Genomic DNA, 13,968 nt, shown 5'->3' on the forward strand with positions numbered 1-13,968 from the left:
AAAAAAAAAAACTAAAAGGAGGCAGATTTCCTTTCAGTTATTCTCCAACTCCATCAGTAAGTTTGCCCATGGGAGAAGTGAGTATAATCTATCTAGATTCAAATACAGATAGTCCCCAACTTAACTATGGCTCGACTTACAATCTTTCAACTTTACCATGGTGCAACAGTGATACAAATTCAGTAGAAACCATACTTCAAAATTTAAATTTCCATCTTTTCCCAGGCTAGCAATATGCTGTACGATACTTTCATGATGCTGGGCAGCAGCAGTGTGCCGTGCTCCCAGTCAGCTGCCTGAGCCAAAGGGTAAACAGCTGGTACACTTACAACCATTCTGTTTTTCACTTTCAGTGTAGTATTCAATAAACTACATATGAGATATTCAATACTTTATAAAAAAAATAGGCTTTGTATTAGATGATTTTGCCCAACTGTAGGCTTATGTAAGTGCTCTGAGCATGTTTAAGGTAGGCTGGGCTAAGTTACAATGTTCAGTAGGTTAGGTGTATTAAATGCATTTGTGACCTATGACTTTCAACTTACGATGGGCTTATCAGGATGTTACCTCATCGTATATCAAGGAAGATCTGTAATACCATTTTGTTCAAAACATCTCAAACCCATCACCTCTAATTTTGAACTCATCTTTCCATAAAACTGTCTCTCCGAAATCCTTTTTAGAGTTTACCAAAGTAATACATTGTTGGGCTGAGGGGTATTTTTTATTGTCATTTGTAGCAATATGGATGGACCTGGAGATTATCATACTAAGTGAAATAAGTCAGAAAGAGAAAGACATACCATATGATATCACTTACATGTGGAACCTAAAATATGACACAAATGAACCTATCTACGAAACAGAAATAGACTCAAAGACATAGAGAACCAACTTCTGGTTGCTGGAGGTGGGGGGTGATGGAGGGGTGGCGGGGGAGATGGATTGGGAGTTTAGGATTAGCAGATGCAAGCTATTATATATAGAATGGATAAACAACAAGGTCCTATTGTATAGCACAGGGAACTACATTCAGTACCCTGTGATAGGGACTTCCCTGGTGGCCCAGTGGTAAAGAATCCACCTTCCAATGAAGGGGACATGGGTTCGATCCCTGGTCAGGAAACTAAGATCCCACATGCCGCGGGGCAACTAAGCCCGCCTGCCACAACTACTGAGCTGGTGTGCCTCAATGAGAGAGCCCATGTGCCACAAACTACAGAACCCATGTGCGCCCTGGAGCCCATGCGCCGAAACGAAAGATCCCGCATGCCTCAATGAAGAGATCCCGTGTGCCGCAACTAAGACCTGACACAGCCAAAAAGAAAAAAAGAAAAAGAAAATAAAAATTAATAAATAAATATTTAAAAAAAGAATATCTTGTGATAAACCATAATGGAAAAGAATATGAAAAAGAATGTATATATTAGTATAACTGAATCACTTTGCTATACAGCAGAAATTAACAAAACATTGTAAATCAACTATACTTCATAAAATCAATTTTTAAAAAAAGGTAGGTGGGTTTTGTAGTTTTGATGTGAAGAACAGGTTAGGTCATTTGGCTAAGAATGAGGGTTGAAGAGAAGCATGAAGGTTTGAGAAGAAAGGACAAAGTATGAGATAACTGTCCTACTGAGTGGGAAAAAGTCTGCCTGAATTCAACCTTTTTCAGAGGAGAAATTCAGTAGGCCTGCCAAGCAGTATCAAATGTTAACTTAAAGTCTGTCATCTTGAATTTAAAGTAATGCCAATCACCTTTATGTTAGGATTTTTCTCCAGTATGATCAGCTACTTGGGAACAGGCACTGAAAAGACAGATAGGGTTTATCTAGGAATGGCATCTCTTCAGATGGGGGATGTAAATCTGAGGGTATCTGTAAAGGAATGACTTTAATGAAGAATCATTTAATGATGAATCATACAATATAAACTGGTGAAGAAGGCAGGTGAAGCCAGGGGAGGCCTAGTGGTTGGTAAGAAAGTATGTGAAATTAATAATCTGAAAGTTTCTACGCTGTGGAAGTTTTGCAGTAGCAGTCTATCTTCTAACTAGCTATAGTATTCTTTTTTTTTTTTCTTTTTTGGCCGAGCCACGTGGCATGCAGGATCTTAGTTCCCCAACCAGGAATTGAACCTTGCAGTGGAAGCACAGAGTCTTAACCACTGGGTGGCCCGGGAAGTTCCCCTAGCTATAGCATTCCTGAAAACAGTGAAAGTGCATTTTTTGCCCATGCTAACAGATGCTTGCTAATAACAGGAATCAACACATTCTTGCTGATCTGATTAGAGCCCCAACAGCTCACCTGGCATGTTACAGCCAACGTATGACAGATCTGGGTCTTCCCAGTTCGGAATTCTCCAAACATCTCTGTGATGGATCCAGTCTCAATTCCTCCTAATAGAAGAGCAATAAGAAACACCTCTTAGCACAATACAAATATTTAGAAACAATAGTCATAGAAATGTCCTAGGGGAACACTTTCCTGGTGGCGCAATGGTCAAGAATCCACCTGCCAGTGCAGGGGACATGGGTTTGATCCCTGGTCCGGGAAGATCCCACACGCTGCAGAGCAACTAAGCCCGTGCACCACAACTACTAAACCTGCACTCTAGAGCCCACAAGCCACAACTACTGAGGCTGTGTGCCACAACTACTGAAACCCATGTGCCTAGAGCGGATACTCTGCAACGAGAAGCCACCACAATGAGAAGCCCACGTACTGCAATGAAGAGTAGCCCCCACTCACTGCAACTAGAGAAAGCCCACACGCAGCAATGAAGACCCAATGTGGCCAAAAATAAATAAACTTATATTTATAAAAAAAAGAAATGTCCTAGAAGCTCATCAGAAAGATGTTTACATAATTTAGAACCCCAATTCTCAACAAGCAGTAATTTTAAAAATACTTTTTATTTTGGAATAATTCTAGATTCATAGAAAATTTCAAAGAAATGTACAGAGAGGGCCTGTGAATTCTTCACCCAGCCTCCCTCAATGTTAACGTTTTACATAACTATAATACAGTATCAATATCAGAAAACTGATATGGATACAATCCACAGAGCTTATTCAGATTTCTCCAGGTATATATGCACTCATTTGTGTGTGTGTAGTTCTATGCAATTTTATCACATCTGTAGCTTCATTTCACTATCACCACAAATCAATATACAGAACTATGCCATCACAAGTCAATAAGCAGTCATTTCAAAAAATAAATTATAAATAATATCTAATGTTTACCAAATGTCTCTTGTGTATCTGGCATTGTGCTATGTATTTATATATATATCAATTCATTTAATTCCAATAACTTATAAGGTAGGAAGTCTTTTTTTTAATAAATTTATTTATTTATGGCTGTATTGGGTCTTCGTTGCTACGCACGGGCTTTCTCTAGTTGTGGTGAGCGGGAGCTACTCTTCGTCGTGGTGCACGGGCTTCTCATTGCAGTGGCTTCTCTTGTTGTGGAGCACGGGATCTAGGCGTGTGGGCTCAGTAGTTGTGGCTCGTGGGCTCTAGAGCGCAGGCTCAGTAGTTGTGGCCCATGGGCTTAGTTGCTCCGCGGCATGTGGGATCTTCCTGGACCAGGGTTTGAACCCATGTCTGCTGCATTGGCAGGCGGATTCTTAACCACTGCGCCACCAGGGAATTCCCAGTAGGAAGTCTTTTTGTCCTCATTATGAACATAAGAAAACCGAGGCGTAGACCACAATAAGTAGTCTGCACCATGTAATACAGCCAGTAAATGCTGAGCGGGGAACAGGAGAGAAAGCAAATGCTCAAATTTGAGTGTGATTCCTGAACCCATGCTATTTTGTGCCCTAAAAAAAAAAGGAAACTTGAATGATCGAATATTTGGGGAAGCAACAAGGACCAAATCTAACTCTGCAAAAATTTAAGACAGCAGTGCTTTCAAAAGTTCAAAACCTTTACAGCTTTCCATAAAGTCCTGAAGATTAGTGTGCACTACAATGTATTGATACTACAAAGTAGTATTCAAGCATGGAGTGTTTTAACCAGTCATCAGATTTTCTACCTTGTGGTAGATAAAAGGTTATAATTATTCTTTAGGCAGAGGGAGCTTACTCTCAGAATGTAATATTAAATGGAGATTAAATTATTTAATTGGCAGATAATTTTAGTATTTTTTAAGTCAAGTACCACCCTCCAGCAGTCTTCCTTCTTCAATGTGAATACTTCTCTTTATTTCTTAATTCTATCTAACACATAAACCCGACCCAAATATTTTATTTAGTTATATTCTATAACCTGGATGCTTTGCTAACCGCAGTTCACAGCACAGGATAAGGGATTACTATACCTTGAAGTAGTTTGTCAAGCTCTTTGGAGCCGGTAGTAATCTGTATGATCTCAGACCGCCTTTGGTGGAACTCAGTTGCAGTGGTGAAACCCATTGGAACTAATTTAGCTGCCTCAGTCTGGGGAAAAATAAGAAATGCCAAATCGATGAAATACGCTTAGTAAAAACCAGGCATACAGTGGGAAGAGATAACATCTAACAAAATTTCCAGAATGATCTCTCTTTAAAAAGTTATCAGGCTTCTCTGGTGGTGCAGTGGTTAAGGATCCGCCTGCCAATGCAGGGGACACGGGTTCAAGTCCTGATCTGGGAAGATCCCACATGCTGTGGAGCAACTAAGCCTGTGCGCCACAACTACTGAGCCTGCGCTCTAGAGCCTGCAAGCCACAACTACTGAGCCTACGAGCCACAACTGCTGAAGCCCGGGTGACTAGAGCCCATGCTCCACAACAAGAGGAGCCACTGCAATGAGAAGCCCACGCACTACAATGAAGAGTAGCCCCCGCTTGCCGCAACTAGAGGAGGGCTGTGCACAGCAACGAAGACCCAATGCAGCCAAAAATAAATAAATAAATTTATAAAAAATAATAAATAAATGCATTCACAAATACATGGAAATTAAACATTACATTCCTAAATAACCAATGAATCAAAGAAATCACAAGGGAATTTAGTAAATTCATTGAGATGAATGAAAATGAAAACAAAACATACCAAAACGTATGGGATGCAGCAAAAGCAGTGCTTAAAGGGAGATTTATAGCTGTAAATGCCTATATTAGAGAGATCTTAAATCAATAACGTAACCTTCCCACCTTAAGTTACTGAAGAAAGAGCAAACTAAACATAAAGCAAGAAGGAAGAAGATAAAATTTGAGTAGAAACTAGTAAAATAGAGAATAGAAATACAATAGAGAAAAATCATCGAAACCTGAAGTTGGTTCCTTGAAAAAATAAGCAAAATTGATTTAAAAAGACTCAAATCACTAAAATCAGAAATGAAAGAGGGGACATTACTACCAACATTACAAAAATAAATATATGCCAACAGATAACTTATAAGAAATACAGAAATCCCTAGAAAGACACAAACTATCAAAACTCACTTAAGTAGAAAAAGAATCCAAGTCCAGGCCCCAAATAATTAGCTGAGCTTGAATCTAAATTCAGTAAAATAAATTGTTTGAGTTGGAAGGAAGGAAGGGAGGGAGGGAGGGAGGGAGGGAGGGAGGGAGGGAGGAGAAAATCTGGATAGATCTATAGCAAGTAGAGATTAAACCTGTAATTTAAAAACTTTCCACAAAGGGAGAAAACCAATAAATAGCTGAATCGTGGGTTTGCATTATTCTCTAAACTTCTCTATATGCTTAATACTTCACTTGAAAACTCCTTACAATGTTTATATTATAGTTATTGCAGAACCAAATGGTGTGCTAGAAATACAATTCTTTCACTAAGCTTCCAATGTTAACAACCGATGTCTCTCAAAGGTTTCTGTCAAATTCAAATGAATTCTTTTTTATATGCCGCTAGTTTCAAAATCATGCTCCATTTTACCTTGATTTTATATCTGAGGAATATCTTTCTCTAGTACTCTCTGACTTTATCATTTCTCAAATTTTTCAACCTCTCAATCTTACTATGTATTCTGCTAATCCTTTTCCCCCCTGAAGGTATCCTTTTCTTCTGCAAATGGGGCTATCTGCTCTCCAGGCTATCTACTGTCCTGGGCTTTCCTTCACCGACTATTTGAGTTGGAGTCTCTCCAACCTAGATCCTATGTTTCCTGCCCTCATTTTAGTAAAGTATATCCTCAAGTAACTTCCTAAGAAAGAATAGGACGAGAGAAAAATGTTCTGAATTCTTGTATTTCTGAAAATGTTGTATTCTGCTCTAACACTGGGTGAATAATATTGCTACAAATAGAATTCTAGGTTTAAAATTATTGACCCTCAGAATTTTGAAGGCACTACTCTACTAGCTTCTACCATCCAGATTTCTAATAAGAAATGTGCTATCTTTTTGATTTTTGTTCCTTTAGAGGTCACTTACATTTTTCTCTCTGAAATCTTTCAGAATCTTCTCCTTATAATTGGTATACTGAAAATTTCACACTGAGGAGTCTAGGTGTACATCTTTGACACTCTGTGGGGCCTTAGACTTCTGCTTCCCTTTAGCTCTGGGAAATCTTGTATTATTTCTTTGAGAATTTTCTTTCCTTCTTTATTCCTATAACTTTTACTAATCTTCAGGAAGAATGAAAATTAGAAAATAAAAATACTAAAGAGAGGGGATAAGAACGATAAACCAATATTTAACTCTAGTTAATATATGCTAAAATATTTAGGGGGAAGTGTACTGACATCTACAACTGTCTTCGAAAAGCATAAAAAAAATCCCAGATGGACTGATGGCTGGATAGAGAGATAAATAAGTATATTAAAATGTTAATAGCAGTGTCTAGGTGGTGGATAAATAAGTGTTCATTGTAACATTCTTTCAACTTCCCAGTAAGTTCAAAAATTTTAATCAAAAATGTGAAGGAAAAAAACCAAACTCATAGGAGATGTTTTCCCTTCTTGTCATTTTAAGCTCGACATTTTCTAGTCTATGAGCTCTTAAAGGAACAGATTATAACCAAAGTGAAATTTGAAGTAAAAACCATGCCAACTGCCTAATCTGGCAGAACTTGACTTCTATTATTTTGTTTATATAAGCTTGCTTTCATCTGTCTTAAATCTGTAGGAGTTTTCAATGTCTGACAAGGAGTTTTTTATGTCTGACAAGGCATAAGCAAAGGTCAGGATCTGTTCAGTCACAAAAACAGATGCGCAGAAATCAACAACATATAGACTTTAGGGACACCTACTGGCTTAATATCACAATCTTTCAAAGAGGTATTAGGTATTCAGAATTCTTACTTATTCAATTAAGTTACCACTTCAACAAATTTATTTATTTGAGCAATCCAATAAATGACAACTTCATACTTCATGGATGGCAACATCTTTAAGGGTTTAAATTAAGAATTACTTATAATTTTTGAGCCCACTGAATTAATACTATAAAATAACAGTGCTTAAAAATTCAAAGCTCAGGGCTTCCCTGGTGGTGCAGTGGTTGAGAGTCCACCTGCAGATGCAGGGGACACGGGTTCGTGCCCCGGTACGGGAAGATCCCACATGCCGCGGAGTGGCTGGGCCCGTAAGCCATGGCCGCTGAGCCTGCGCGTCCGGAGCCTGTGCTCCGCAACGGGAGAGGCCACAGCAGTGAGAGGCCCGCGTACCACAAAAAAAAAAAAAAAAAAAATCAAAGCTCTTAGTATAATACACAATAAAACAGAATTTACTGGGTTGTATATATATTATTATATGAGATATTAAATAAACCTCAGATATTGTCCATCTGACTAGGTTATGTGGCAGAACTACATGTACTGAAGCTGTAGGATGCATTTTTTGAAGATTCTTTAGCGTGTGAAGATTATTTTTCATAGAAAATTCTGTATAACAATAGTCAACACAAACTATAAATATATAATTTTATAAATTAAATACTTGCTTTGCACTACAGAAAACTCCAAGAGTAAAGATAAACTCTGTAACAACATACAAGCGTACTTCATTTTATTGCCCTTCATTTTATTGTGCTTCACAGATACTGCGTTTTACAAATTGAAGGTTTGTGGCAACCCTGTGTTGAGCAAGTCTATATGCACCATTTTTCCAAAAGCATTTGCTCTCTTCATGTCTCTGTGTCACATTTTGGTAATTCTCACAGTGTTTCAAACTTTTTCATTATTATTACATTTATTACAATTATTATTACATATTACATTTGTAATGGTGATCTGTGGTCAGTGGTCTTTGATGTTACTATAATTGTTTTGGGCTGCCAAAAACCACGCCTATATAAGACTGAACTTAATTGATAAATGTTTTGTGTGTTCTGACTGCTCCACCCACTGGCAATTCCCCCATCTCTCCCTCTCCTCAGGCCTCCCTATTCCTTGAGACACAACAATATTGAAATTAGGCCAATTAATAACCCTACAGTGGCCTCTAAGTGAAGTTAGAGGAGGAAAGGAGTGACGTTGCACATCTCTCACTTTAAATAAAAAACTAGAAATGATTAAGCTTGGTGAGGAAGGCATGTCGAAAGCTGAAATAGGCCGAAAGCGAGGCATCTTGTGCCAAACTGTTAGCCAAGTTGTGAATGCAAAGGAAGTTCTTGCAGGAAATTAAAAGTGCTACTCCAGTGAACACATGAATGGTAAGAAAGAGAAACAGCGTTACTGCTGACATGGAAAAATTTTTAGTAGTTTGGGTAGAAGATCAAAACAGCCACAACATTCCCTTTAGCCAAAGCCTAATCCAGAGCAAGGCCCTACTCTCTTCAACTCAGTGAAGGCTGAGGGAGGTGAGGAAGCCGCAGAAGAGAAGTGTGAAGCTAGCAGAGGTTGGTTCATAAGGTTTAAGGAAAGAAGCCATCTCCATAACATTCAAGAGCAAGGTGAAGCAGCAAGTGCTGATGTAGAAGCTGCAGCAAGTTATCCACAAGATCTAGCTAAGATAATGAATGAATCTGGCTACCCTAAACAACAGACTTTCAATGTAGACGAAATGGTCTTATATTAGAAGAAGCCATTGAGGACTTTCATAGCTACAGAAGAGAAGTCAATGCCTGGCTTCAAAGTTTCAATGGACCAGCTGACTCTCATTTTAGGGGCTAATGCCACTGGTGACTTTAAGTTGAAGCCAATGTTCATTTACCATTCTGAAAATCCTAGGGCCCTTAAGAATTATGCTAAATATATTCTGCTTGTGCTCTATAAATGCAATGACAAAGTCTGGATGATGGCACATCGGTTTACAACATGGTTTACTGAATATCTTAAACCCACTTTGAGACCTACTGCTTAGAAAAAAGATTCCTTTCAAATTTTATTGCTCATTGACAATGTACCAGGTCACCCAAGAGCTCTGATGGAGATGTACAATGAGATTTAATGTTGTTTTCATGCCTGCTAACACAACATTCATTCTGCACCCTGCGGATCAAGGAGTAATTTCACCTTTCAAGTCTTACTATTTAAGAAATACACCTTGTAAGGCTATAGTAGCCATAGATAGTGATTCCTCTGATGGATCTGGGCAGTCAGCTGAAAACCTTTTGAAAAGGATTCACTATTCTAGATGCCATTATGAACATTCGTTTAAAAAAAAAGTATATATATAAACAACAACATTCGTGGTTCATGGGAAAAGATCAAAATATCATTAAACAGAAGTCTCGAAGAAGTTGATTCTTACCCTCATGGTGACTCTAACAGGTTCAAGACTTCAACAGAGGAAGTAAATACAGATGTGGTGGAAAAAACAAGTGAGACAGGCTGGGACCTGGGACCCTTTGCTGCAGTGCTGCAATGCTTGCACCTGGACACACCTCTCCTTGAGCAACAAAATACAAAGAAACTGTATGGGACAAAAAATAACTGTCTGCATGCGCAATTAGGGCAAATTATGGACAAAACATACAAAGAGACCAAAAAACCCAACTGTCACTTTTGAAGAGCCTGGAGCAAAAGGAAGGTACTGCCATGCGCCCTACACGAAACACGGACTAAGGGATGGGCAAACCACCTAAGCCACCCCTCCAGCCAGACGCCTGGACACACCCCTACCCTCACCCCACGTAAAGAACAAGCTCACCCCCACTCAGGGAGCGAGCAAGCAAAGGAGCCTGTTGTTTGTTCTCGCTCCCCCCTGCTGCAGCAGGGGCCCCAATAAAGCCTTGCCTGAATTTCTTGTCTGGCCTCTGATCAATTTCCATTGATTAAGAAGGCCAAGAACCCTGGTCGGTAACAAAAGAATGAGAAGTAGAGCTTGAAGGTGTGGCTGAAATGCTGCAGTGTCATGATAAAACTTTCATGGATGAGGAGTTTCTTCTTATGGATAAACAAAGAGAGGTTTCTTAAGATAGAATCTACTCCTGGTAAAGATGCTGTGAAGACCCTGGTGAAACGACAACAAAAGATTTAGAACATGACATAAACTTGGTTGATAAAGCAGTGCCAGGGTCTGAGAGGATTGATTACCAATTTTGGAAAAATTTCTACGTGGGTAAAATGCTATCAAATAGCACTGCATATTACAGAGAAATCGTTCATGAAAGGAAGAGTCAATCTACGTGGCAAACTTCACTGTTGTCTTGTTTTAAGAAACTGCTGCAGCCCCCCCAGCCTTCAGCAACCACCACCCAGATCAGTCAGCAGCCACTGACATGGAGGCAAGACCCTCACCAGCAAAAAGACTACAAATCACTGAAGGCTCAGATGATGGTTAGCATTTTCTAGTAATGAAGTATTTTTAAATTAAGGTATGTACATTGTTTTTGTAGACATAATACTATTGTATACTTAATGACTACAGAACAGTATAAACACAACTTATATGCACTGGGAAACAACAAAATTCGTGGCACTTTACTGCAATATTTGCTCTATTATGGTGGTCTGGAACCTAACCTGCTATTATCTCCAAGGTATAGCCTGTAAATACCAAAGGATAAGTGCATAAAATAAAATGTAATCACAGGGTATGAATGCTAAAGGAATATATGAAGCAAGAAAAATGAATAGTAGCTGTAAGACTTTGGAGGGAAATGAGAAAGGATCACAGTATATCAGGATGAAAATAATTGGATTCTAGTCTTAGTTCTGTGATTAACTGCATGACTTTGGATAAATAATTGAATCACTGTGCCTAAGTTTCCTTATCTGTAAGACAGAGATAATATTGGTCCTGTCTTTCCCAGTGTCATTATGAAGGCTAAGTGAGAATACTGTATATATGAAAGGGATGGGATTTCAAAGTTAAAGTGCTATAAGGGAACTCTACTCGATATTCTATAATAACCTATATGGAAAAAGAATATGAAAAAGAGTGGATATATGTATATGAATCACTTAGCTGTACACCTGAAACACAACACTGTAAATCAACTATACGCCAATGTAAAATAAAAATTCAATTAAAAAAAAGTTTAAAAAAGTTAAAGTGCTATATAATATAAAGGGTTATTAAGTTACTACCTCATTTAGGTTAAGCCAGTGAAATCACTTTTATGTCATTTATTTAGGTTAAAAAAAACAAGCGTATAATTCATAATCACATTTTTCCTTATTATTAAAGAATCTTGCTTATGACTAGTTGACTAACAGATTATACACCCTGAGAGCCTAATTAACATGACTTTAATATTCAAGCAATAAAAGCAGCTTTTCTATTTAAATTAATACATGTTTATCATAGAAACTGTAGAAACTTCAGAAAATTGAGGCAAAAATAAAAACTGCTCACATTCTCACCATCCAGAAACAATGTTAATATTTTAGTGTATCTATCCCCAGTGTATGTGCTATACATATATAAAAACACACATTTTTTAAAAACAAAAACATATATGCACACAAACATGTTTTGTTAACCTGCTTTCTTATATCAGTAATATTTTCCTATGTCAACGGATATTCTTTGAAACTATTTTTTGTGGCTGCATACTAATGAGTGTATTTCTAAGGCATGAAATCATAATATCCAGAACTATAAGGTACATACCACTCACTGCTGGTGGGAGTGCAAACTGGTAGTCAACTTAGCAATATTTATGTCATAACCTGTGATACTGCAATTCCCTAAGAAAAATCCCAATTTATGCAAGGAGGCACATACAAAGATAATCATCTGGTAATGCAGTCACTTCTGGAAAGGGGAAGAGGGTGACAAAGGAGGGGTGGAAGGAGGAAGACCGCAGCCTTTCACTGTACACCCTTTCGTACCACTACTGCCTCCCTCGGTCACACAAACAGTACTTACCAGAATTTTATCAGCTTTGGCTTCACTAATCCCCTTAATATTTATTAGCTCCTTCTTTGGTGCATAGGCAACAGCCTCCACAGTATGGAATCCAGCTTCTTCCAATTTCTTCACATCATTGGCATGTATGCCACATTGCTGCAAGTGAAGAAAATTGTGGATAAATTTAAGCTTCGATTCCCTCATCTGTCTAATGTGGTTATTTGTCCTACCTACTTCACAGAGCTCTTTTTAACTGTGATATTATACACAAAAGCTTTGAAAAGTATGACCTAAAATTTGAGGCATTTAATAACAAATTATCAACCTATTCATTATCAAAACCAGTGGGGTTTTTTTTGAATTTATTTTTTATACAGCAGGTTCTTATTAGTTATCTATTTTATACATATTAGTGTATATATGCCAATCCCAATCTCCCAATTCATCCCACCACCACCACCACTTTCCCCCCTTGGTGTCCATGTTTGTTCTCTACACCTGTATGACAGTCTCTAGGATCCATCCATGTCTCTACAAATGACCCAATTTCATTCCTTTTTATGGCTGAGTAATATTCCATTGTATATATGTACCACATCCTTTTAAATTAAAAAAAATTCTTTTAATTCTATCTTTGGCTGCATTGGGTCTTCATTGCTGTGCGTGGGCTTTTCTCTGGTTGCGGCGAGCGGAGGCTACTCTTCGTTGTGGTGCGCAGGCTCCTCATTGCAGTGGCTTCTCTTGTTGTGGAGCACGGGCTCTAGGCACGCAGGCTTCAGTAGTTGTGGCACACGGGCTCAGTAGTTGTGGCTCGTGGACTCTAGAGGGCAGGCTCAGTTGTGATGCATGGGCTCAGTTGCTCCGTGGCATGTGGGATCTTCCCGGACCAGGGCTCGAATCCGTGTCCCCTGCATTGGCAGGCGGATTCCTAACCACTGTACCACCAGGGAAGCCCCCACATCTTCTTTATCCATTCATCTGTCGATGGGCATTTAGGGTGCTTCCATGACCTGGCTATTGTAAATAGTGCTGCAATGAACTTTGGGGTGCATGTGTCTTTTTGAATTATGGTTTTCTCTGGGTATATGCCCAGTAGTGGGATTGCTGGGTCATATGGTAATTCTATTCTTACTTTTTTAAGGAACCTCCATACTGTTCTCCATAGTGGCTTTATCAATTTACATTCCCACCAACAATGCAAGAGGGTTCCCTTTTCTCCACACCCTCTCCAGCATTTGTTGTTTGTAGATTTTCTGATGATGCCTATTCTCACCAGTGTGAGGTGATACCTCATTGTAGTTTTGATTTGCATTTTTCTAATAATTAGTGATGTTGAGCAGCTTTTCATGTGCTTCTTGGCCATCTGTATATCTTCTTTGGAGAAATGTCTATTTAGGTCTTCTGCCCATTTTTGGATTGGGTTGTTTTTTTTTTTAATATTGAGCTGCATGAGCTGTTTATATATTTTAAAGATTAATCCTTTGTCCGTTGATTCGTTTGCAAATATTTTCTCCCATTTTGAGGGTTGTCTTTTCATCTTGTTTGTAGCTTCTTTTGCTTTGCAAAAGCTTTTAAGTTTCATGAGGTCCCATTTGTTGTTTTTATTTCCATTACTCTAGGAGGTGGATCAAAAAAGATCTTGCTGTGATTTATGTCAGAGTGTTCTTCCTATGTTTTCCTCTAAGAGTTTTTTATACTGTCCCGTCTTATATTTAGGTCTCTAATCCATTTTGAGTTTATTTTTGTGTATGGTGTTAGGGAGTGTTCTTATTTCATTCTTT

The 13,968-nt window shown here is 38.5% G+C and overlaps 1 protein-coding gene across 5 annotated transcripts in view; it reads right to left on the minus strand.

Annotated features, from left to right (window-relative positions):
* RAD51 (RAD51 recombinase) overlaps nucleotides 1-13,968 on the minus strand; it is a 36,014-nt gene that overhangs the window by 15,429 nt on the left and 6,617 nt on the right. For all 5 annotated transcript variants that reach the window (XM_049706630.1, XM_033435790.2, XM_033435791.2 and 2 more), the window contains 3 exons: nucleotides 12,206-12,343; nucleotides 4,329-4,446; nucleotides 2,307-2,398 (listed from right to left, as the gene is read on the minus strand). In XM_049706630.1, the coding sequence (XP_049562587.1) occupies nucleotides 2,307-2,398; nucleotides 4,329-4,446; nucleotides 12,206-12,343 (348 nt within the window). The remainder of the gene's footprint in view (nucleotides 1-2,306; nucleotides 2,399-4,328; nucleotides 4,447-12,205; nucleotides 12,344-13,968) is intronic.

The sequence above is a fragment of the Orcinus orca genome, chromosome 2 (assembly GCF_937001465.1).
Source record: "Orcinus orca chromosome 2, mOrcOrc1.1, whole genome shotgun sequence".
Lineage (NCBI taxonomy): Eukaryota > Metazoa > Chordata > Mammalia > Artiodactyla > Delphinidae > Orcinus > Orcinus orca.